The sequence below is a fragment of the Bufo gargarizans genome, chromosome 3, assembly GCF_014858855.1.
Source record: "Bufo gargarizans isolate SCDJY-AF-19 chromosome 3, ASM1485885v1, whole genome shotgun sequence".
NCBI classification, from domain to species: domain Eukaryota; kingdom Metazoa; phylum Chordata; class Amphibia; order Anura; family Bufonidae; genus Bufo; species Bufo gargarizans.
Genome location: NC_058082.1, coordinates 238,580,429 through 238,601,717, shown reverse-complemented (window position 1 = coordinate 238,601,717; position 21,289 = coordinate 238,580,429). Strand labels below are relative to the sequence as shown.

Below are 21,289 nucleotides of genomic sequence, written 5' to 3'. Positions count from 1 at the left end.
CAGAACCCATTTAATGCTCATAATGTACTTTGCATCATACCAAAAACCATGCGGCATCCAGATCATTTCATATACTGTGTAAAAGCTTCAGTCAGCTGACAGATTTTTTTTATTGTTATATAAGATCACCACTTTTTATGATCCTGTCATTTTTAGCTCCATCTTTCTGTACATACTAACGTCTTGAAATAACCTCATAGTGGTTGGAGCTCCATTTCTCTGATACAGTGCTCCATATGACCTACTGTACATAGCTGTAAAGTTAGGGGTGTAGTACACAGGGGAGAATATTGTGGTTGAACAGCAAATTAAGTTTTTTAATTTCTTGTTGGTCGCATCTATCATGGAGGCATACAGTAAATGTCACCTATATGTGAAACAACCAGCTGTAACAAATTATCACAAGTTGTGTTTGTTCCTAAACATCACCCAGTGTATTGTTGATCGGTGCTCATTTTCACCAATTTATCTACCTGTGTAAAAGGACCCTTTAAATGGAAAGATTATTAAACTGACTCTCTAGTTCAAGAAAAAAAAAATCATATTAACTGGGGAACGAACAGAACACTTACATGGTGGCCTCCATTTTGTCTTTTTAGCTGCAGATTCGCCAGTACCCAGGCTCCTCTTCTAGTATCCAAGATGGCGCACAACTTCTCAGACTGCCTGATGTATACTGTGCATTGTGGAGCCTGGGACACTTTCTGTTGCCCTTGGATTAGCCAGTACTGCTCACATGAACAGTGACAGCCAACCTAAGAGCAGGGCTAGACAAGTAGGAAATGTCTTGAGCTAATGATGCATAGTGTGTATCAGTCGGAGTAGAGGTGAGGCCATCTTGGGTGGCAAAATAGGAGCCTGAGAATTAGCCGAAAAGAAGGTCACGAAGGTAAATATTCTGTTCGTTCCCCAGTTAATGTGATTTATTTCTAGATTACTGAAAGATCTAAATTGTTAATTAGTTCAATGTACAAATAGTATGCAGAAAGTAGCTAATATCCCCATATTGGTATCAAAATTGTATAATTTACCATTGTGGCATGGGTGCAGGGAATAGGGAGCTCTGTAATGGAAACATAGAGCTTCATTCATTGTAAAAGTATTAATAAATAAAAAAGGGGTTCTGTTGCTTTTTCTTACTGATAATCTATCGTTTGGATAGATCACCTGCATCTGATTGGTGGGGGTCCAACACCCGAGACCACTGCCGATCAGCTATTTGAGAAGGCAGCTGCGCTGGCAGTAGCGCTGTGGTCTTCTTGCTGTTTCCCGCACACGCCCACTTTTGTCATTACTATTATCACTGGCCTGGGCGTGGCTAAGCCTTGTTCAATTCAATTGGGCTTAGCTACACCCAGGCTAGAGATACAAGAGACGTCACTGGGCCTACGGGAAACAGCGAGAAGGCTGCGGCGCTACTTCCAATGCCAATGCCTTCTCAAACAGCTGATTGATGGGCAGGGTGTCGGACCCCTGCCCATCAGATGCCGATTATCTATACAGAGGATAGGTCATCAGTAAGAGAAAGCTACAGAACCCCTTTAATCTGATTTTTTAAAATATTGTTCAAGGATGGGCTTCCACTTTGAGATGTGTAGCCCAATACAATTTATCCAAAGTGGCTTCTAGAGAAAGCTGAGCAGAGCTAACAGGAGATGAAATGGTATTGTGTTTTCCTTGCACCACTGCCACTTCATCGTAGAGCTCTCAGGGATCACTTATGGTCAGAGCTTTGCCAATCTGAGCTCACAATTTTTAGCCATATGCCAACAATGTTTCTCTTGAACAGAAGTTTAACGTTCTCTATTGAAAGGTGTTGGCATAATTCCCAACAATTCCCAAAGATAAGTTTTATTATGTCTCATTTGTACTTGCTGATACACTGGCAGATGATAGTCTCTCTAATAATGCTGTACATTTGATATGAAAGAGACCAGAATAAGTAGAGTCCACTTGTAAACAGCTTCTCGACTGGCATATTTCCTTAGGTAATGAAGAGAACAGAGGGGCTGTCAGAAGTGGAGCTCTGCTCATCACTAGCCGTAACAACTATCAGCTTCCCTGTGTCTTTCATTAGCGCACACACAGGACTTTATTTTAATCCAGCCTTTATCTTTTGATATGCAAGGAAAAAAGAGTTACTGAATTCAGGAAGAATTTGAATTGATGTGATCTTCTCTTTTACTGATTTGAAAAGGACAGTCACTTACTAGTCTGACTGAAAGGAGCAAGAAAGAGGCTTTCAGCACTTACCGGGTGGAGAAGTAAGCACATTAGCTTGGACAATAAAGAAGGTCTTGTCCAAACCATTGCTATTTGATACACTGCAGCTAAAGGATTGAAGAAAGGGCAAACTGATTTTGGTCACAGTCACTGTAAGCGAACGTGTAGTGAGAATAAATAAGGTTACAGATACATGAATTTCCTTCAAGAGAAATGTATTTGCCCTTCAGAAAGGCTTTCTATCAGCTATATTCTTATTTATTGCAATACAAGCTTCTACCATCTTCAAATTAAATCAGAGGTGTTGCTAGGATCTAAAAAGTTCAGGAGCACAAGTCTCAAGGGGTATGTCCCCCGACCCAAAAGATTACCTCTATGTACCCCTAAACTCATACAGGCACCACCCTTCAGCACAACAGAGACCTCATTTTCTGTGGACACTTCCAGCATCACATAATCCTCACACCACTATGGCATTCATTCACAAAATTACTCTCTGGAAATGCAATGGAGAAATGCCACGTGCTTCCTCCCTGTACAATATGCCCATTAGGGGGTTGGTTGTGTGGGCCCATAGATTTTATACATGTCCCACTAAAAATTTTCTAATTATTTAATGAGCACCTATCACTGACCAGCGAAAAACAACATATAAAACACTGCTTTTATTTAATCCACAGTAAAATTATTCAGCCAACTAAAATCCCAATGATCAGTCAAGCCACAACCACAAATACTGTATATACCGTATATGCCAAAGACAAAGTGGCCAGGTAGTCATGAGAATACCAGTTCACATATTTAATCCATAGTCACATGTTTCAACAAGGGACATCATAGTATAGATAGTATAAAAAATAAACATGCAGCATTTTACAAAAGCAATAGACATAGCAATTGCAGCAAAGGTGGGGGAGCACTAGGGAAGGTATAAGAGACTAACAACTTCTGGTATAGGGGTGATAATCATAGAGTACATGGAATATATGGAGAATGAGGAGGTAGTCCATTCAAGGGCAGAGCACAAGCAAACAGAAGCAGCTGTTCCATACTTCTCTACAGAAGACTCGGGACGTAGACAGGGCCTCTGTTCATAGCAGAGGAATAGGCTGCTTCCCCTTGTGAAAGTAAAGTGGACTGCACCCAATCAGAAGCGGGGGCTGGGCTCCGGGATACTAAACACAGTGACATGACAATGCAGGTATAATAAACGGAGTGACATCTTAATACAGGTGTAATATAAACATAGTAATGTCACAGTACAGGGATCATAAACACAGTAATGTGACAATACAGGTGTGACAAATACTGTGAAGTCCGGGGCAGGAATAATAAACACAGTGATGTGATAGGGCACATAGAATAAACACAGTGACATCAAATCATAGGTATAAAAACAGACAACTATGTAACAATACAGGAATAATAAACACAGTGATGTCACAGGGCAGGAATAATAAACACAGTGATGTCACAGCACAATAATAAACACAGTGATGTGATAGGGCACATAGAATAAACACAGTGACATCAAATCATAGGTATAAAAACAGACAGCTATGTAACAATACAGGTATAATAAAGACAGTGATGTCACAGGGCAGGAATAATAAACACAGTGATGTCAACAAACACTGGTACTTGTTGAGACCTTTTACGCTGGGTTCAGACCATTCCCGCTGAAGTCTATGTACGGGCGCGCGCGACAAGACGCCCCAAAGAAGCTCCTGTACTTCTTGGGGCGTCGGGCGTTTTACAGCGTGATCGTACTCGCTGTAAAACGCTCAGGTGAGAACCATTCCCATAGGGAATCATTGGTTCTTGCCTGTTGAGCGTTTTACAGCGCATAGGAACGCGCTGTAAAACGCTCGGGTCTGAACCTAGCCTTATAAATCTCTTCTGCTAGGTCTCATTTAAAGGGAATCTGTCACCAGGAAATTCACAGCTGAAATAGGCACAATGCCTTCTGGGTCTAGCTCAGTTGAATGTAATGATACCTTTCATGTAATGATCTGTTGCTTTGTTCTGGAAAAATGTACTTGTTATCCATATGTAAATGAGCAGTTAAAGGGGTTTTGCCACTTCAGCAAATAGCATTTATTATGCAGAGAAAGTTTCCATGGTTACGACCACCATGCAGTCCAGCAGTGGTGGCTGTGCTTGTACACGATAGAAAAAAGTATCAGCTTACGTGAGCATTTGAGTGCAAGCACAACCACCACTGATGGATTACAGGGTGGCCGTAACCAAGGAAATGAGTAGTGTTTAATGTAGCAAAGGAAGCAATATGGACAATCACAATACATTAGTTAGTGCCTTGCATTAACTTTATCTTCATGATAAATGACAATTGCTGAAGGAAGACAGTCCTTTGAAACCGCCCTTGGTCAGCTATCAGTGACTGAGAGCAATGTACATATGTATACACAGTTAGACCTCATGCACAGAAACTTATTTTTGGTTTGCATTTTTTACGGATCAAATGCAGGCCCATTCATTTCTATGGGGCCTCAAAAATATGTGGGTAGCACACAAATGTCCATCCATTTATCATGTAGAAGAAGTTAATACAAACCACTTACTAATGTACTGTGATTAGCTTTGCTGGCTTGGTTTATTTTTTCCATCACATTATACACTGCTTGTTTCCATAGGTACAACCACCCTGTAATCCAGCAGTGGTGGTCGTACTTGCACACTATAAGAAAAAATGCCAGCCTCTCTGGTGGCCAGGACCATGGGAGCTAACGTAAGCTAGGTGCTTTTTTTCTATAGTGCACAAGCCACTGCTGCTGGTCATAACCATGGAAACTTTCTCTGCATAATAAATACTATTTGCTGAAGTGGTAAAACCCCTTTAAGTGCACCAAGAGCAGGCCCAAGCCACTCCTCCTGCTTCCTGCACTAGCCCCTCCCTCTTTTTGATTGACAGGGCCAGACAATATGACTATGTAGGAACCTGTCCCTGTTAATCAAAGAGAGGGAGTGACTGGCAGAGAAAGCAAGAGGAGCAAGAAATCACAGAATGGGGCAGGAGTTCACAGAATGGCCTCTGGTCCGCCATCTGTGCACTTGACTGCTCTTTCGAATAATGATTAAAAGTACCTTTTCTCCAGAATGAAATAACAAGTCGCCAAGTGAAAGGTATCAAACTCCCTGTACAGAACACCTTAAAGTCCAGTTGGTATCCTTTTTAATGTTTTCCTTCGAAAATACAACTTTAATTGAACTGTGACACTGTGTTTTAATTCAGTGTGGTAGGAATGGTGTTTTCCAAGCATTGAAGAAGAAGATACAGTGGCTGCAAGAAAAGTTATAACATAAAAAGAACAAACATTACTCACCTGTTAAACCCCCGCTGCTTCAGCGCCAATTCTTCAGCGCTCCCTGACTATTTTTGCTTATTTTCCTGGAGCAATGACATGATTGGCATATGACTTCAGAGAACATCAGTCAACCACTGTCCTCACCATTCCTGTGCCATTCCTGAGGTCATATGGCTCCACACGTTGTGCCTGCAGATCCATTATACAGCCTAAAACTGACCATACATAGTTGGGTTTTCCAAACCACTATAAAACTACCTTCATGAGACTTGGGCTATATCAGGGCTGAAATTGTTCTAACTGCTTGATAGTCCTCAATTTTCCTTCTTCCCCATCCATATTTATGAGCAATCTTCTTCTGCATGACTAGCTTGCTTTTTTTGCACTGGTTGAAGAGAATATGGGGTTACTGTTACTTTCCTTATTTTTTAATCAACAATGCCTTTCTTGTGTTGGCTTTGTCACTGCTCTACTTAATTGCCGTGTGATTCTGTCCTGTTGACAGCCGAGTCCTCCAACTTATCACAGCTGAATGAATTTCTTTTTCTCTCCATGGCTGCCAGATATCTCTCCAGTATTCAATGATAAGAAAGACCAGAACCCTGGCCCCTCCAGTCTCCAATCTGTGACACTGGCTTTGTCATTTGTAGGCTGTAGTTGCTGCCAAAAAAATATTGTTTAAAATGTTTTATTTTACTTTAATGGCGTGACATCCAGCAAATTGAATTTTCTCATAATATTGTCCTGATGTATTGATGTTTGCTTTTTCGTTCCTGGAGTGTATAGAGAAATGTGGTCTTGCAGTGCAGTGGGCATTGATCTCCTGTGTATAGAATAAATTCAGTCATATTTTTTTTTCTTAGCCGTTGCTTTGGGCTTTTACATGAAAGTAGCTTTTTGCATCACTGAATTTTTCATTTGCATCATAATCCTGTAGTCATGTTTTTCTTTCCATGTATAACATCTGTATTAAATGGGTTTAACTTGTTTTACCTGTAGATATATCATTTTTCTTGCTAGTTCCTATCCCAAATTCTAGATTAATGCATCCTACAGTATGTACACGAATATAGTAATGGCTACATAAGACTCATGCACAAAGTACATCCCTCCCCTCCATTCTAAGAGGCTAAAGGCCTTTTTCAAATTTTGACCAAGTGACCTAACAATGTGCCATCAATGTTTGATCGATGTGGTTCCGACTCACTTTACCCCTACAATCAGCATAAAGAAAATACTGTACTGTAAATACTTGTGTAGCTGCCTAGTACTGCAGTTCAGTCTTAGAATGCATGGATATGGGTCATGTACTACAGTAAAGGCTCTAGTACCTCCTGGCGATATATTTTGCTGCAGCCACTACTAGGTGGAGCTCAGGGCAAAGAGATTATGTACAGCTTTCATTAAAGTCAATGGTTACTGTATATATTCCTATGTAATGAGCTCCCCCTAGTAGTGGCAGCAGGAAGCCACTTTAATATACTGAGTGAAGGAAAGCTGGAGATTTATCACTTTGTCACGAAAAGGTAGGGATAAGTGCAGCCCTAAACTCCACCCACTCCTCTATCTCTACCTACTTGCACGCTCAGTCCTAACTGACAGGGTACAACTGGACGGCAGTCCCTAGCTTACGTACGTGCAGGGGCCTAAAGGAAAGAAATAACGAGGGAAGAAAACAAAAGACAAAGACAGAACAAACAGAAGCTCAAAGTTTCCCAGATTGGGAAAGTACCACAACAGGAACAACTGATAGCCGAGGTCAAAATCCAGGAGGTAACACAGGCATAAAGGATTAATACAAAATCAAAGTCAATACAAGCCGAGGTCAGGAGCCAAGAGATCGCATCAGTACAAGGGATAACACCAGGTCAAGGTCAAATACAAGCCGAAGTCAAACAAACGAAGTCACACATGCAGAGAACGCTAGTGAGGTAATAAGACGATCCCAGGCAACCTGTGGCCAGCAGGTTACATGTTTAAATAGGTCTAATTGATGGGTCACATGATGTGGCCAGCATCACGTGATCTATGTCCATCAGATCTAAACACCTTAGCGCCGACTCATTACCATCGGCTTCCAGTTCCCCCTTGCTAGTTGTCTAGGGCAGTGGTCCTCAACTCCAGTCCTCAGGGCCCACCTGCCGGTCATGTTTTCAGGGTTTCCTTAGTATTGGGAAGCTGATATAATTAGTGTCCATCCATCAGCATTCACCACAGGTATTCATTCTCTGGGATACTCCTAAATCCTGACGGCAAGTGGGCCCTGAGGCCTAGAGTTGGGGAACCCTGGTCTAGGGGTTGAAGGACGCCAGCCATGCTTAGGAGGCATGCAAGGCCGGGTCCTCCCTGCCCTCTTGTTACTGTGGAGACGAGGATGTCGGCCGCGTCCTCGCTCCTCCTCAGGGATAGAATGCCGGCGACGCTGCAGGGAGCGAGCGCGTCGCCGGCTCCCCATTACACACTGTATATATGCCAGTTGTCTGCTTTAAATTCATTTAAAAATGTGGTGTTCAGAATGAGCACCTGTTCTACTTTTTTCCGACATAGGAGTTTCATAAAGTGGATGAGACAGAGCATGACTTTTATTACATTTTTCATTAATTAAAATCTCTTGATCTTAGTAAAAAACAAAATCATCAGAAATCCTGGGAGTTGTGCTTCATGTTTCATGTTGCCTGTGAGTGCTTGACACATGCATATTGGGAAACTGAGTAGAGCGGGTGGCCATACTAGGTTTGGCTATGGGGTCCTATGAGATCTGTGTATGCCCCTTCAAATATACCATTTTATTTGGTCAATTATATCCATTAGTAATTGCAAGCCACGGCAATGACTAGTGTTAACCCTAGTTTTGTGGTAAAAATGATTGTCACCACCCATTCTCAAAGGTATTTGCATCTGGGGTTTTTCTGGAACATATTTTGCAATATGTGGTAGCTACTGCTCTCATACCATGGTAGTAACAGCATAGAGAGGGGCGCATACTTTTCAAGTATTTTAATATTGATGTCTGTGTTACTATTTAGCAGAGTTCTGATTACTTTTGATTATTTCTTACAGAGACACATTCAGTTCCAATATGCTCTTTGTTTTGGCCATGGTTGTATCGTATGCATACTGTGTAGGATTATGTGACTGTCATTTTGATATCTGGCTGGGGAAATGTAGTGAACTTGGTATATAACTGTTCATAGACTGACAGAGCTTTCAACTTTACCATTCTAAGACAAGGCAAACATTTCTTACATGTCTAAGTCAATAAAAAGTAATAAAAACTCATGATGAAGTTTGCCATCTGCCCCGCATATCATCTGCAGTTTGCTAATCCCGACAAGATCTGAGCTTGTCATCAGCATTTTCTTCAGCAGGAAAATAAATGGAATATCAAACAGAATCTACACTGAGGCTTTTTTGCAGAGTTATAAAATCACGAAGGATATAAGAACAGGTCTCAGAAGTAGATACCGTAGTTACCAGCCTGAGAAATGTTCCACTTGTTTTAAAGGAGATTCCTGAGAACTTTTTGTTCTTAGATGTCTGGAGTCTGGACACAAAAAGTGAGTGTTGCCTACTACTCAGAACGTGGCAATGGTACATTAATGTTTAACATCACGTTTAATAAGCCTTTACTAAAATATCAGATATTTTCATAGTATTTCAAGATGTATTCAAATTATATGAATCCCAACTTGTAACAACAGAGGATCCTCTTCCCTGACAGCAAAAGGTGGCACATCCCTTTTTGGTAGCAAGGAGGCTAAAAGCATCATTGCCTTTTACTAGTGGAAGTTATATTGAAGTAATAAAGCATATATAGTATACTGTTCCCCAAAGCTTTCCTATACTGTAAGTCTTTCAACTGGAACTTACTGCTTTTCAGCAGTCTGTTTCTTCTGTGCCATAGCCCAGTCTGTTTCTGCTGTGCCATAGGTCAGTCTGTTTCTGCTGTGCCATAGGCCAGTCTGTTTATGCTGTGCCATAGGCCAGTCTGTTTCTGCTGTGCCATAGGTCAGTCTGTTTCTGCTGTGCCATAATCCAGTCTGTTTATGCTGTGCCATAATCCAGTCTGTTTCTGCTGTGCCATAATCCAGTCTGTTTATGCTGTGCCATAATCCAGTCTGTTTCTGTTGTGCCATAATCCAGTCTGTTTCTGCTGTGCCATAATCCAGTCTGTTTATGCTGTGCCATAATCCAGTCTGTTTCTGCTGTGCCATAGGCCAGTCTGTTTATGCTGTGCCATAATCCAGTCTGTTTATGCTGTGCCATAGGCCAGTCTGTTTATGCTGTGCCATAATCCAGTCTGTTTCTGCTGTGCCATAGGCCAGTCTGCTTCTGCTGTGCCATAATCCAGTATGCCATAAACATCAGAATAACAATGCATGTAAAAGGAGCAATTGCACTACAAAAAATAGGTCACAAAATGTTAGAATTATTCATGATGTAAATGTTTCTTGGGGTATGTTTTAAGACTGCTTCGGGTAAGTCCAGCTGACACTCAGGTGGGCCTATGGTGCTCATGTCCAGAGGTTGCATGCAATACGGCAATAATCAAAGGATGAGAGGCGCTCACAAATTTGTTTGTCCATTTTCAGAGGATAATAATAACTCCACTACAAAATGGTGATTATCCTTTATACAATAAACCAGTATTCATGATCAAATGCATGAGTGTCGCTGTTCCTTTGATTTTTGAGATAATGTAGTCGAGGTATGATTTTGGTATGCATCAATGCTCAATTAAGCCTGCATTATATGACAGACTGTGGACATATTCCCATCTGCATTGGAGGCTCTGTTTGGGGCCTGCGTTGCAGATTCTGCCAAAAAGACAGAACGAAAAGTTGTGCATCGTGGATTTTTATTTCCACTAAAAAGCTGGACACTCCTATTTAGTCAATAAGTAGGAAATTCAAAATGACTGCAATTGGGGTCTGTTCGGTTGTTCGGCACCACTGGTTTCAGTTATGTGCTGAATCTGGGACTTCTGTTATTTCCATTGTTCTGCTCCTCTTATGGAGCAGAACAATGGAAATAACAAGTGCAAATGTGATTGTAGCCTAAGTCTATAATATCTCATAATTACCATGCATACAGTAGGCAGATATGGTCACCTCCACAGGTTGTAATTAGCTTGATATATGTCCTTTTGGCATCAGTTTGCATTAAAATGTAAATTCTTTTCAAGCTCTTTAACCAGCACCATTACTATGCCGTATGGTGTGCGTCTGTATTAACTGTCATGCCGTACGATTCTAGCATAGTGCAGATAGGGGTTAATGTTACAATACTTAAGATAAAGCACAAATGATAGGTAAAGAAGCAATAAAATGACTACATTTAGATACCAGGCAGCATCTTGACAACATCATTATATTAAGATGAGAAGTACAGGAGCTGTTTTTCAGACATTTCTGTACTTACCGTGACTGTTCTTTTGAAGCAGTGATAAACTTATAAATAGACATGTTCTAGTCTTTTAGAACATATAGGAGGGATGAGTGAGTGATGGGTGTAGAGCATCTTCCTAATATCACAGAATAAAACCCGTAGAGAGGACATGATGATAGTTTTGCTGCCTATATCAGTCAGAGATAATCACATTGCTACGACTGTGATGAATCCACATTGCAGTTACTAACCCATTGGCGAGTATTCAAGTGTAGTATCTTCATGAAGTCATTTTAATAAGGCTGCATATTGGTATTGATATTGCACAATGGGGATATGAATTAAGTCAGCTTTCATAAGTATCAAAAACTGGGGACGAGCCGTGTTGGCAAAACATACTAAAAACGTCAAGCTGCCTGCCTAGTGAGATATGATGCAGCAAAACCAAGGTCTTGCTGATCCTCTACTGTCCTTATACAAGCAATGATGATGCTGGTAGGTAAGGATGATGCCAAGGGTAAAAATCCAATTTAGCTGAAAGATATTTTTTGGAAAGAAAAAGAATACAGGAAATACCATATCTGGCCAATGGAGCCCATTCAATACCACTGCATTGGGTATATTGTCCAGCAAAATGCCAGTATTCATGCACAACACCCAGCGGGTCCTATTACAGTGAATGGGATCCATCGTTTGCCAGCAGTGCCCGGCATATGTTGGATATAGCAATTCCGGTATACTGCTCCTTTGCCAGGACAGAATACCAGAATGCAAGCACATATGTACCGTATAGAAAAAAAAATCCAAAGTACTATAGACAGCACTATAAATAACCTACCCGCGTAAAAGGGAATCTGCCCTGATCTCAGGAAATGTGAAGTTCCAACCCCTTGTTTCAAGTGCAGTCTCTTCAGTGACTGTACATCACTCCCATCGGGAGAATAGCTACCTATGGAGGGCGCATGACTAGACATGTTCCTCAGAATCCTACACTGAATAACATTGTGCAGCACATTATAAACTAGTGTATGAACAGTGCAGTACACAGTATTATTCAGTGGAGGCCAAAGGTGCAGTGGTATGGTCATGTGGCTGTCTATCGGTGGCCATGCTCCAGATGGGAGAGGAGTGCAGCCAGTGATGAAACAGGGGGCAGGACTCTCCATAACTGGACATCGGGGCAGATTACCTTAAAATGTTATATGGGCAATTTTGGAAAAAACCCTTCAAAGTGGCTTCTCTGTATGTACTTTCGTGTTAAACTTTCCAATTGGTCCATTTTCAAGTCCCTAACAACTGTCCATATCCTAACTGTCATGATGAGGCTTTCTCATCACTGACAACCTCTTTAATGTGACAGCCTCCAATCTCCTAAGGGGGAGGTTCAGTCAACTATGTATTTCTGTACAGGGAAAAGTATAATATGGTTTCCATTCAGATGAGCAGCGAATCTCCTAACACATGCAAAACTTGAGTCAGCCACAGCGAGAGCCGCTGCTTTCCTGAATGGTTGTACCTATGGCAGTCCTTGATAAGCAATTATATCCTTTAAGTTAGGTGTACCTATCATTAATGTGTTTGAAGTCTCATAGCACAAGGACTATAGCTTAGTTAAAAAAATGCACATTAATCGCTCATAAATGCAAATGCTGCTATAAAAATTATATTTCTAAAGCTAGCCTCAGAGACAAAGATTTAGTATAGAACAAGCATCCCAATGTGTATTGATTCCGGAAATGTTCTGTTTTGATCGATATACACATACGATTTGCCATACAAGCGATTTTCCCAAAAGACAGTACTACTGGGAAGTTTTCATCCGATTACCATTATATTCTATGAATTTAACAATAGAAGTTATTTGCCAAGTTTATTTTAAGCATATTCAATCAATTTTTTAACTGGCAGAACAGATTACAATCAGGAATGCCTGTTATGTCACTGCAGAAGCGTACATTATCAGAATGTATTATTATTAGAAAATAACTTGTGCCTCATTGGCCATCTCCCCTGAAGCATATAGACTATATACAGTATACATGCTGTAATCAAACAGGTCTGAATATGACCACTTACTGTACATTATAATTCAGCAATATTATACAAACCATGGTGATAATCAAAGTAGATACAATGGCTTCTTTTAATCCATTGTGGAAAGTGGAGAATAAAAAGTATTCTATATTTTCTATAGTTTTTTTGGTTATTGTAATGTTTGCTCACTTGTATGGTAGACTTGGAACCACAGACAGCTTAACTGAAGTGCAGGGTTTAAGTGAAACTTGATCACCTTTGCCCCGTCAAGGCTGCAGGAGTTTCCTCAGGTTTAAACACCAGAGAAGCCACCGACTGGTAGTTGATGAGGCAGGAGCAAAGTCACGAAGAAGAATGGAGGGCATTGTAGTCAGAGGAATGTAGTCAGATACAAGCCTGGAGTTGGAACTGAAAGAGGCACTGCAGGTGCCAGGCATAATGTCCCGAGGTCGGGAAGGAGCATAGTCAAATAGCAGAGAATAGGCAGTACAGAAGGAGTTAACCCAAGAGGGAAAACTCTGTGATTGGCTTAGTTGCTATTCATTCTGCATACATGCCACCCAGTCTCCCTATCGGCCTCTCTGACTCTCACATTGGCAGCTTACAGCAGTGGGCATAGCAGGAATGTTCCAGGGTGAGTGTGGCCACCAATTGATTAGAGGGTGTCAATTGGTGGCCACATCCATAACAAAGACAAGCATTGCATACTTGATAGATAGATAGATAGATAGATAGATAGATAGATAGATAGATAGATAGATAGAAAGATACATAGATAACCTTGAAAAATTCCATGGCACTCCCAAAAAGTAAATTATTTACGGTACTTTTTGGGAGTGCAAAGAAATGTTTCAACATTATTTATTTAGATGCTGGATCGTCTCCACAACCCACATCTATTTAACCGCTGTGCCGCTCACATTACTTGGAACTAGATAGATATGAAATAGATAGATAATTAGATAGATATTAAATAGACAGATGGACAGGCAGACATGAGATAGATACTAGATAGATATGAGAGAGAGAGATAGATAGATACATAGTGCCCTGGAGCAAGGATACTTTGGAGTCTGGACGTTTGTGGACATTTGCCCTGATTGCTGCCATGCAAAGCCATTAACTCACTACTTTTGTGTTTTCTGAAGAGTTAACTTGTACTGTAATTTATACTGTTTAGTGTTGAGGGAAGCGAAGCATTCAAAGCAGAATTCAGTCCGAAGTTTAGGAAAACTCAATGAATCCGAATTTCCTTTTGCTTCATGGTAAAAAATCAGTTTTTCCTAAAATGGTGGCTGCACATGTTACAAAGTGAAAGTAAGAAGCCCGGGAAAGCAGAATTACCCATAATGCTGTGAAGCCAGTCAATCCGCAGATAGTCATCCCCTGTGACAGCCCTATAAAACCCTCATCCCACACAGTCTCAGCCGTTGTCCCGTGAGCTCAGCATAGGGAGAGACGTGGCAAGCGCTCATGGACTAGGGACAGTGTTTGTTAAAACAATTAATAGAAGGATATTGGAGAGGGGGAGTGCAGGGGGAGTGCAGTGAGAGTGCAGGGAGAGTGCAGGGAGAGTGCAGGGAGAGTGGGGTTGGAGAAGTGGGTATGCCAGAGCTGATTAATATTCTGTGTTTACTGTCAAATAACCTACAGGAGATTTCAGGCCAGAACAGAAATAATATGCATATTGTCCCCCCCCCCCCCCCCACCTAATCAGCCAAACCCCATACCAGCAACAGCCCCTGTCTAAAGGTGCAGTGAGGCCATTAACAATGAAGGCAGGCTATACAGTGCAGTCTTCATTATTAAATGAAAGGCAGCTGCAGGTTAATTGGCCATGCAGTTCTTCACTGCAGCATAGCCGCAACCCACCCGCAGCACGGCCACTCTATGTGGCCATACCATAAGGCAGAGTGGCCTGGGTATACCTGTTTTATAGCGATTCATGACAAATTAATTCGCAACGAAGATTATTTCTTGGCTAACTTTGGCAAAGTTTCCAAATCAAATTTTTCAAAACTTTGCTCATCTCTAATATGGTTGTTTGAACTTATAATGTTTTATACTGTTAAATTGCATTTTATATGCTATATCCTGTTAATTTGCACTGTTATTGTACTGTATTTGCACTGCATTGTGGATAGGGATAATCCACAACTAGTTCACACTAAGAGATTTTGGGAATTTCCAGCATTTGCAATGATAACCTAGTAATTCTCCACTTTTGACCATCTGGTCTAGCTCTGTTATACTGTTGCTATTGAATACTGCTTGGTCATTCCCACTGACTTGTATTGAGGCCTAATACAAGTCTACGGCAGTCCTGGACTGCAACATTGTTCCTGTTAGGCTGTACTTCTGCAACTTCACTCCTCCAACTACGTTCTAGATCAGTTAGAAACTGTATCAAAGTAAAACAGTCAGAGCCTCGAGTTGTCTGCAGATAGGGACCATTGTTTAGTAGCAGAGATTCTGCTACACTGCCCAAGTGACCAGAAGAAGATGCTGTGTAAATACACTGTCACAGACCCAGGGCCACCAGCTGTTTTGCCAGGGTACCAGCCTTATAAGAAAGAGAGGACAGCTAGCTCAGGCCTTTCCTTAGCACGGAACCTTCTGGTAACAAAGGGAAGACTGGAGAAACCAGCTCAGTGCATTCTCTGTATTGTTTTGCACTTCAGGTCCTCCAGTAAAGAAGCACTTTGGTTTACTGCAAACTCTGACTCTCAGGACTTATTTCCCACTGGGGTGCACCACACATTACCCTCCCCTAGGGGAGCAAAGCATGGTAACACCTTGATGGTGCCTAGGGGAAGGAGTGTAGCATTTGAGGCCACCTTAAACCTGATCACTGCAGATTATAGATAGTAGGTAGATAGTAAATAGACAGAAAGATAGATATGAGATAGACAAACAGATAGATAGATGATTTTTATAGCACTAAGGGGAAATTAGCTATTAGCTTTCCTGATCTTCCACTCCGTATAAAAAACGCACCACCATATGCAATCATTTCCACTTTTAAGTTACATAAATTCAGCGCTGGTGTTATGAAAGTTATCCTTTACTCATGTTCCATAATTCAGATAATTTCATTTGCTATTTGATGGATTTCTCATTGGAGCTGTGAGGTATTTACAGAGCAAATATGTTTACATGACATATTGAAAAACTGGGCCAAGATCTTATTTTATTTTATTTAATCATAGTAGATTTATTGATTCTTAAACCTGCTTCTCCTTGTGCCAAGCATACAAATAGCGGATTTAATATTTTGCACTGGAGAAATACCATAAATATGGTTCACTTAGCAATAAGCAGACCTCTCTATTTCTACAGGATATATCAGGGAGACATTTACAACATGGAATTTCTGGCTTAATAATTAATTCCCGGGAACAGGTGTCTCATGTTTTGTCATGATTTCTCATCCGTGTGTGTTATCCCATAGTGCTCATCTGTACCCACTCTTGGGAATATTTATGCGCTCCTTTTTTTTTTTTTTAGGGTAATGCCAAATATAAAGTCACACAATGCACACTTTCACCAGGATAATTAAAAAAATGCTGGAGCTACACCCGATTGGCACATGTGTGGGGTGTTGGGCCTCCGTCTACCAGCTAGTGATGGCCAATCCAGGGGACAACCCCTTTAACTACAGGTTAGGCCATCACTAGCTGGTAGTGCAGTACAGTAGATGCTGCAGTTTATGGGGGTTGTGACCTCTTATAGGTTAAATAGATGTTATGTAGTCACTTTTAGCCTGAAGAAGAACATTAGCCGTCTATGCTGTAAATTACATGAAGGATATTATTACTGCTAAAAATGCTAATAAACTACTGGTTTTACAGTAAAATATGTAAGATTGTACATATCCTTAAAATGACTTATGCATTATCTTTTTAAGATAGTTGCTACTTTATAGTAACTGCAGCCGTAGCTTTTATTTATGCATGGCTGCCCTAAAAATGGCCACCCTTGTCTGATGTTCTAATAAATAACACTATAGATGTTAGTCCTATCACTAGAATTATTCCCATACAGCATGAATTCCATGCTTTTTTGCCTTTCACACCTCTTATTTCATACCCTGGTGATTTAAGGATAAAAACAAATTATAAGAATATAGGCTTATGCAATAGGACCACACACTTAGGAACTGAAGCTGAGTAAGCAAGATTTTACGTTAGCACTTAAGGTGGTAGCCTTAGGTCATAAAGGGCTGACATATGGTTTTTGGTTTAATGGCTTGTAGAAAAATAGCAATTTGTTTTCTAGTGTTTTCAATTGTCCCAGAGTTTAAACGAGGCAGCGGATTGCAAACAATAATAAAAGAAAAAGGCATTTTCTTTAGAGTTTAAGACTCCTGACACAGCATTTCGTTGTCTGAGACCCTAAGGCTCACGCAGCAATAATATCTTGCTTCCCTAATTGCCACTCATCATTACATGTTGAAATAATCTCTTCTTATTGTTTCCCTCCTAGGTGTCCATTGTTGAACGCATCAGACAATTGCATGAAGCCCACAGGGATTTTGGCCCCACGTCTCAGCATTTCCTTTCCAGTAAGCATTTTAATTTCTGTTAATTAACCTCCATGCTTTGTGGTCGATTCACCTATCCCAGTTTACATGGTGAGATATCTCAGGCATTACATTATATACAGTAGCCTGTCACCAATATTATTAAGTCTGCACCTTTCATATAAAAAATGCTGAGTGGTGAAGGTTGAGTAGAGCTCCTAAATGAACGTCTTTGAAATAACAGTATGCTAACTTTTAGATATCATTGCCTGGTTCAACACAGTTGAGAGGTGGAAATTCAGTGTTCCTTGAGGCGGTCCTTCACAATTACTGATCTAAAAACAGAAGCATTTCTACATTCCTTTTTCATTTAAAATAAGAATCACTGAAGCAACCTTGCCATGTTTCATTGAAGTACTCCAAAACCGTAAAATAATACACCAAAAAGAATGATATCATAGGACTATAGTCTAATTATTAGAGATCATTAAGGTACCTATACTTATAAAAGCAAAGTCATCCATACCTGCTGATTTTGCCGACTGTCTGACATCTGTGAGGGTGTGCTGATTGTTCCCCGGCAGATGATGTCAGAGAAGGAAGGATCAGACGTATTGAATTTAATTGACAGGGCCAGGCATCATCACACCTGGTTTTGTCTTCTCCTAGCATCGCAACTTTGCCATGCTCTTTACAACTGGCTTGGTTACTGACTCCAGCTTCATACTCTGGCCAACCGCACCTGCACCCTGCCTTGCACCAATACAAAATGGTATCACCAAGGGCACCCCAACTACCATAAGGCAGGAGCCTCAACATCAGTGTGCATTGAGGAATGAAATGGTGCACTCTCCTATCACTGCCCTGGTCCTACTCAAACAAAACAATTTCTGATATTAGGGAGACCAGCTACAGAAAACACTGTGGAGCCTCATTTAAGAGTCTCAACACAGCAATATTCCTCAAAGGAAGGAAAACCGAGCAAAGGGGTGTCCCCATTACAGAGATCACCAAATACACCATATTAAGTGGCCCCTATGTCAAGATCCCGCTCTTTTACAAGCTTTAAGGATGTACCGGGGAAGACCTAAGTTAGTTATCCATCCACAGACAGCTGTTTCAGGGTGTTGCCCCTCATCAGTGTGGAGTAGGATTCTGGCTAACCGGGAGAAATGCCTTGAAGGCTACTCAAACAAAACAATTGCTGATCTTAGGGAGACCAGCTACAGAAAACACTGTGGAGCCTCATTTAAGAGTCTCGACACAGCAATCCAAAGTGCAAAGCTCCCTGGGAAACAGTAATATGCAAAATAATTGTGGAGCCCCAGTTATGGGTCTTCAACACAGTGAAAGCCAGATATCCCTCAAAGGAAGTAAAACCGAGCAAAGGGGTGTCCCCATTACAGAGATCACCAAATCCACCATATTAAGTGGCCCCTATGTCAAGATCCCGCTCTTTTACAAGCTTTAAGGATTTGACGGGGAAGACCTAAGTCAGTTATCCATCCACAGACAGCTGTTTCGGGGTGTCTTCCCCGTCACATCCTTAAAGCTTGTAAAAGAGCGGGATCTTGACATAGGGGCCACTTAATATGGTGGATTTGGTAATCTCTGTAATGGGGACACCCCTTTGCTCGGTTTTCCTTCCTTTGAGGGATATCTGGCTTTCACTATGTTGAAGACCCATAACTGGGGCTCCACAATTATTTAGCATATTACTGGTCCTAGGACAGGGAGAATTGCCACTGTTAATGTGTATTGCAGCCATAGCCACTTACACTCCCATCCTCTGCTCCACTACTCCGGGGCTTGTGGAACATGCATACATGAAGATAGGAAGAATGTCTCAGCCTACAGCTGATGAAGATTTATGGCCTCCTTTAATCATCTTGTTTTATTCTTATTTGTACTATATTAGCACTGCACAACCAGGCCACAGCATTGTAACCATATATCTATCTACTGACTAATGCCATCCAAGTTTCATGTAATTTAGATGTAATTGACAGGTTTTGCATTAGTGGTGCATATCTGAAAAGGTTCACAACTGCTTGGAGTGATGCTTTGAGTTCCAAGGACAGCTGGTCACAGGAGCCAGACCAACTGAATGATCTTTTTTCACACAGGTCAGTGAATAGGAAGTTTCACTGATTAGTACCAGAGGCTGAAAATGTGTCTAGATTACTGCAGTTATTAGTGCTGTGTCTTTCAATGAGCTGCGCTCTGGTACTATATGTCCACCTCATGACCATGACAGATTCCCTAGAAGTAAGCAAAAAAGTTTCCCATTTTATATATAAGCAGACAACTGAAAACTGTGAGGAACTGACATATAACGTATATCACATATTGCCTTTACTTTTAATTGTAAAATGATTAACACTCACTTGTTGAAGGCCTTCATTGTGGTGGTCCAAAACGATGAGCCGTGAGAATATGAAAAGGTCCTACAGATTCTTGATTTGTTGGGGAGTCACCATGGGATACTGAAGTAAAATGGTGCCCTTTAGTATTACTAATGTCAGACCTTCATTGATTTTCAGAGGAAAGCAGCTATGGACCTCTCTCTTCTCGTGTTCACACAGCTGTCTGGTACTGCAGCTCAGCTACATTCGCTTCAGCGATGTCGCAGTACGGTTCAGCTAGTGCTGTAGTAAAAGGGCTACAATATTAAAGCAAATGGCCCTCATCCTCCTAATCAACATTGGTCTTGGGGTTTGGACCACCCAGAGATTATACATTGATTGTCCTTCCTAAGGAAATGCCATCAATGTTATAATCCTCTGTAATATAGAATTTCTCATTTCCCTGTAGAATATTACATTTACAAATGGGTCTCTAAAAGGAATGTAGTCACACTACATCCTAAGTACTTCACCCGACCTATAAATTTTGTCATGCATGTACCTTGCCAATAACCTTTCATACTTTCAGTGTATCAGAATATTTACAATGCAGTAAAGTACGTTGGTGTTCTCATGAATGACCTTTCTTGATTGCTTTCAAGAGAATATTATAATATTTGGTCCTTTTAATTGTGAATGCACGCTCATTAAAATTAATAATAATAATTTGTAGACTGTTATTTCATTTTTAAATGTTCCTAATAGAACGCATTGTTCACATTAGCAGTAATTCAGTCCAGTTTTGTCTCTATTACCATTGTGATTGATTGCACTCTCTCACACATTTAAATGTGCCTCGTTCATGTTAAGACCAGGATCCAGGAGTGTCAATTAAATGCTGGCACTCTTACCAGTTCTGCTATTCATTTAGGTGACCAGTCATGCTAATTGTTTTAACCTTCAGTTTTTATGCCCTTAGTTCACCTCATTAAATTTCTGATGAACCTTCTCTTCTAAAGCTGTCAATAGTTTACATGGGTTTTCTACAGGAGAACCAGGCTACACTTTTGTTTGGTACTGCTAATTCATAAAATTACAACATTTTTTTAATCCACTGAAGAGCTGATTTAGGGCTCATGCACACGAACGCATGCCGGCCGTGTCCGTATTGCGGCCCGCAAGCAGCAGGTCCTCAATATAAGGCACTGGCCGTGTGCACGCCGTATCACGGATGCGGACCCCTTCACTTTAATGGGTCCACAATCGGGAAGATATAAAGAGGAGGCACAGAGCATAAGGCCATGGAAGCACTATGGAGCACTTCCGTGCCATTCTGGTCAGTCCCTCAGCACCAGAAAAAATAAAACATGCTCTATTTTTTTTGCAGTGCGGACAGATCGCAGGCCAATTCAAGTTGAATAGATTTGCATCCGTCAGTGCAGGCCACACGG

General features: G+C 41.0%; 1 protein-coding gene across 7 annotated transcripts in view; it reads left to right on the top strand.

Annotated features, from left to right (window-relative positions):
- Window positions 1-21,289, top strand: part of DMD (dystrophin) — a 3,186,583-nt gene that overhangs the window by 2,789,775 nt on the left and 375,519 nt on the right. For all 7 annotated transcript variants that reach the window (XM_044284724.1, XM_044284721.1, XM_044284723.1 and 4 more), the window contains one exon: window positions 17,457-17,535. In XM_044284724.1, coding sequence (XP_044140659.1) covers window positions 17,457-17,535 — 79 coding nt within the window. The remainder of the gene's footprint in view (window positions 1-17,456; window positions 17,536-21,289) is intronic.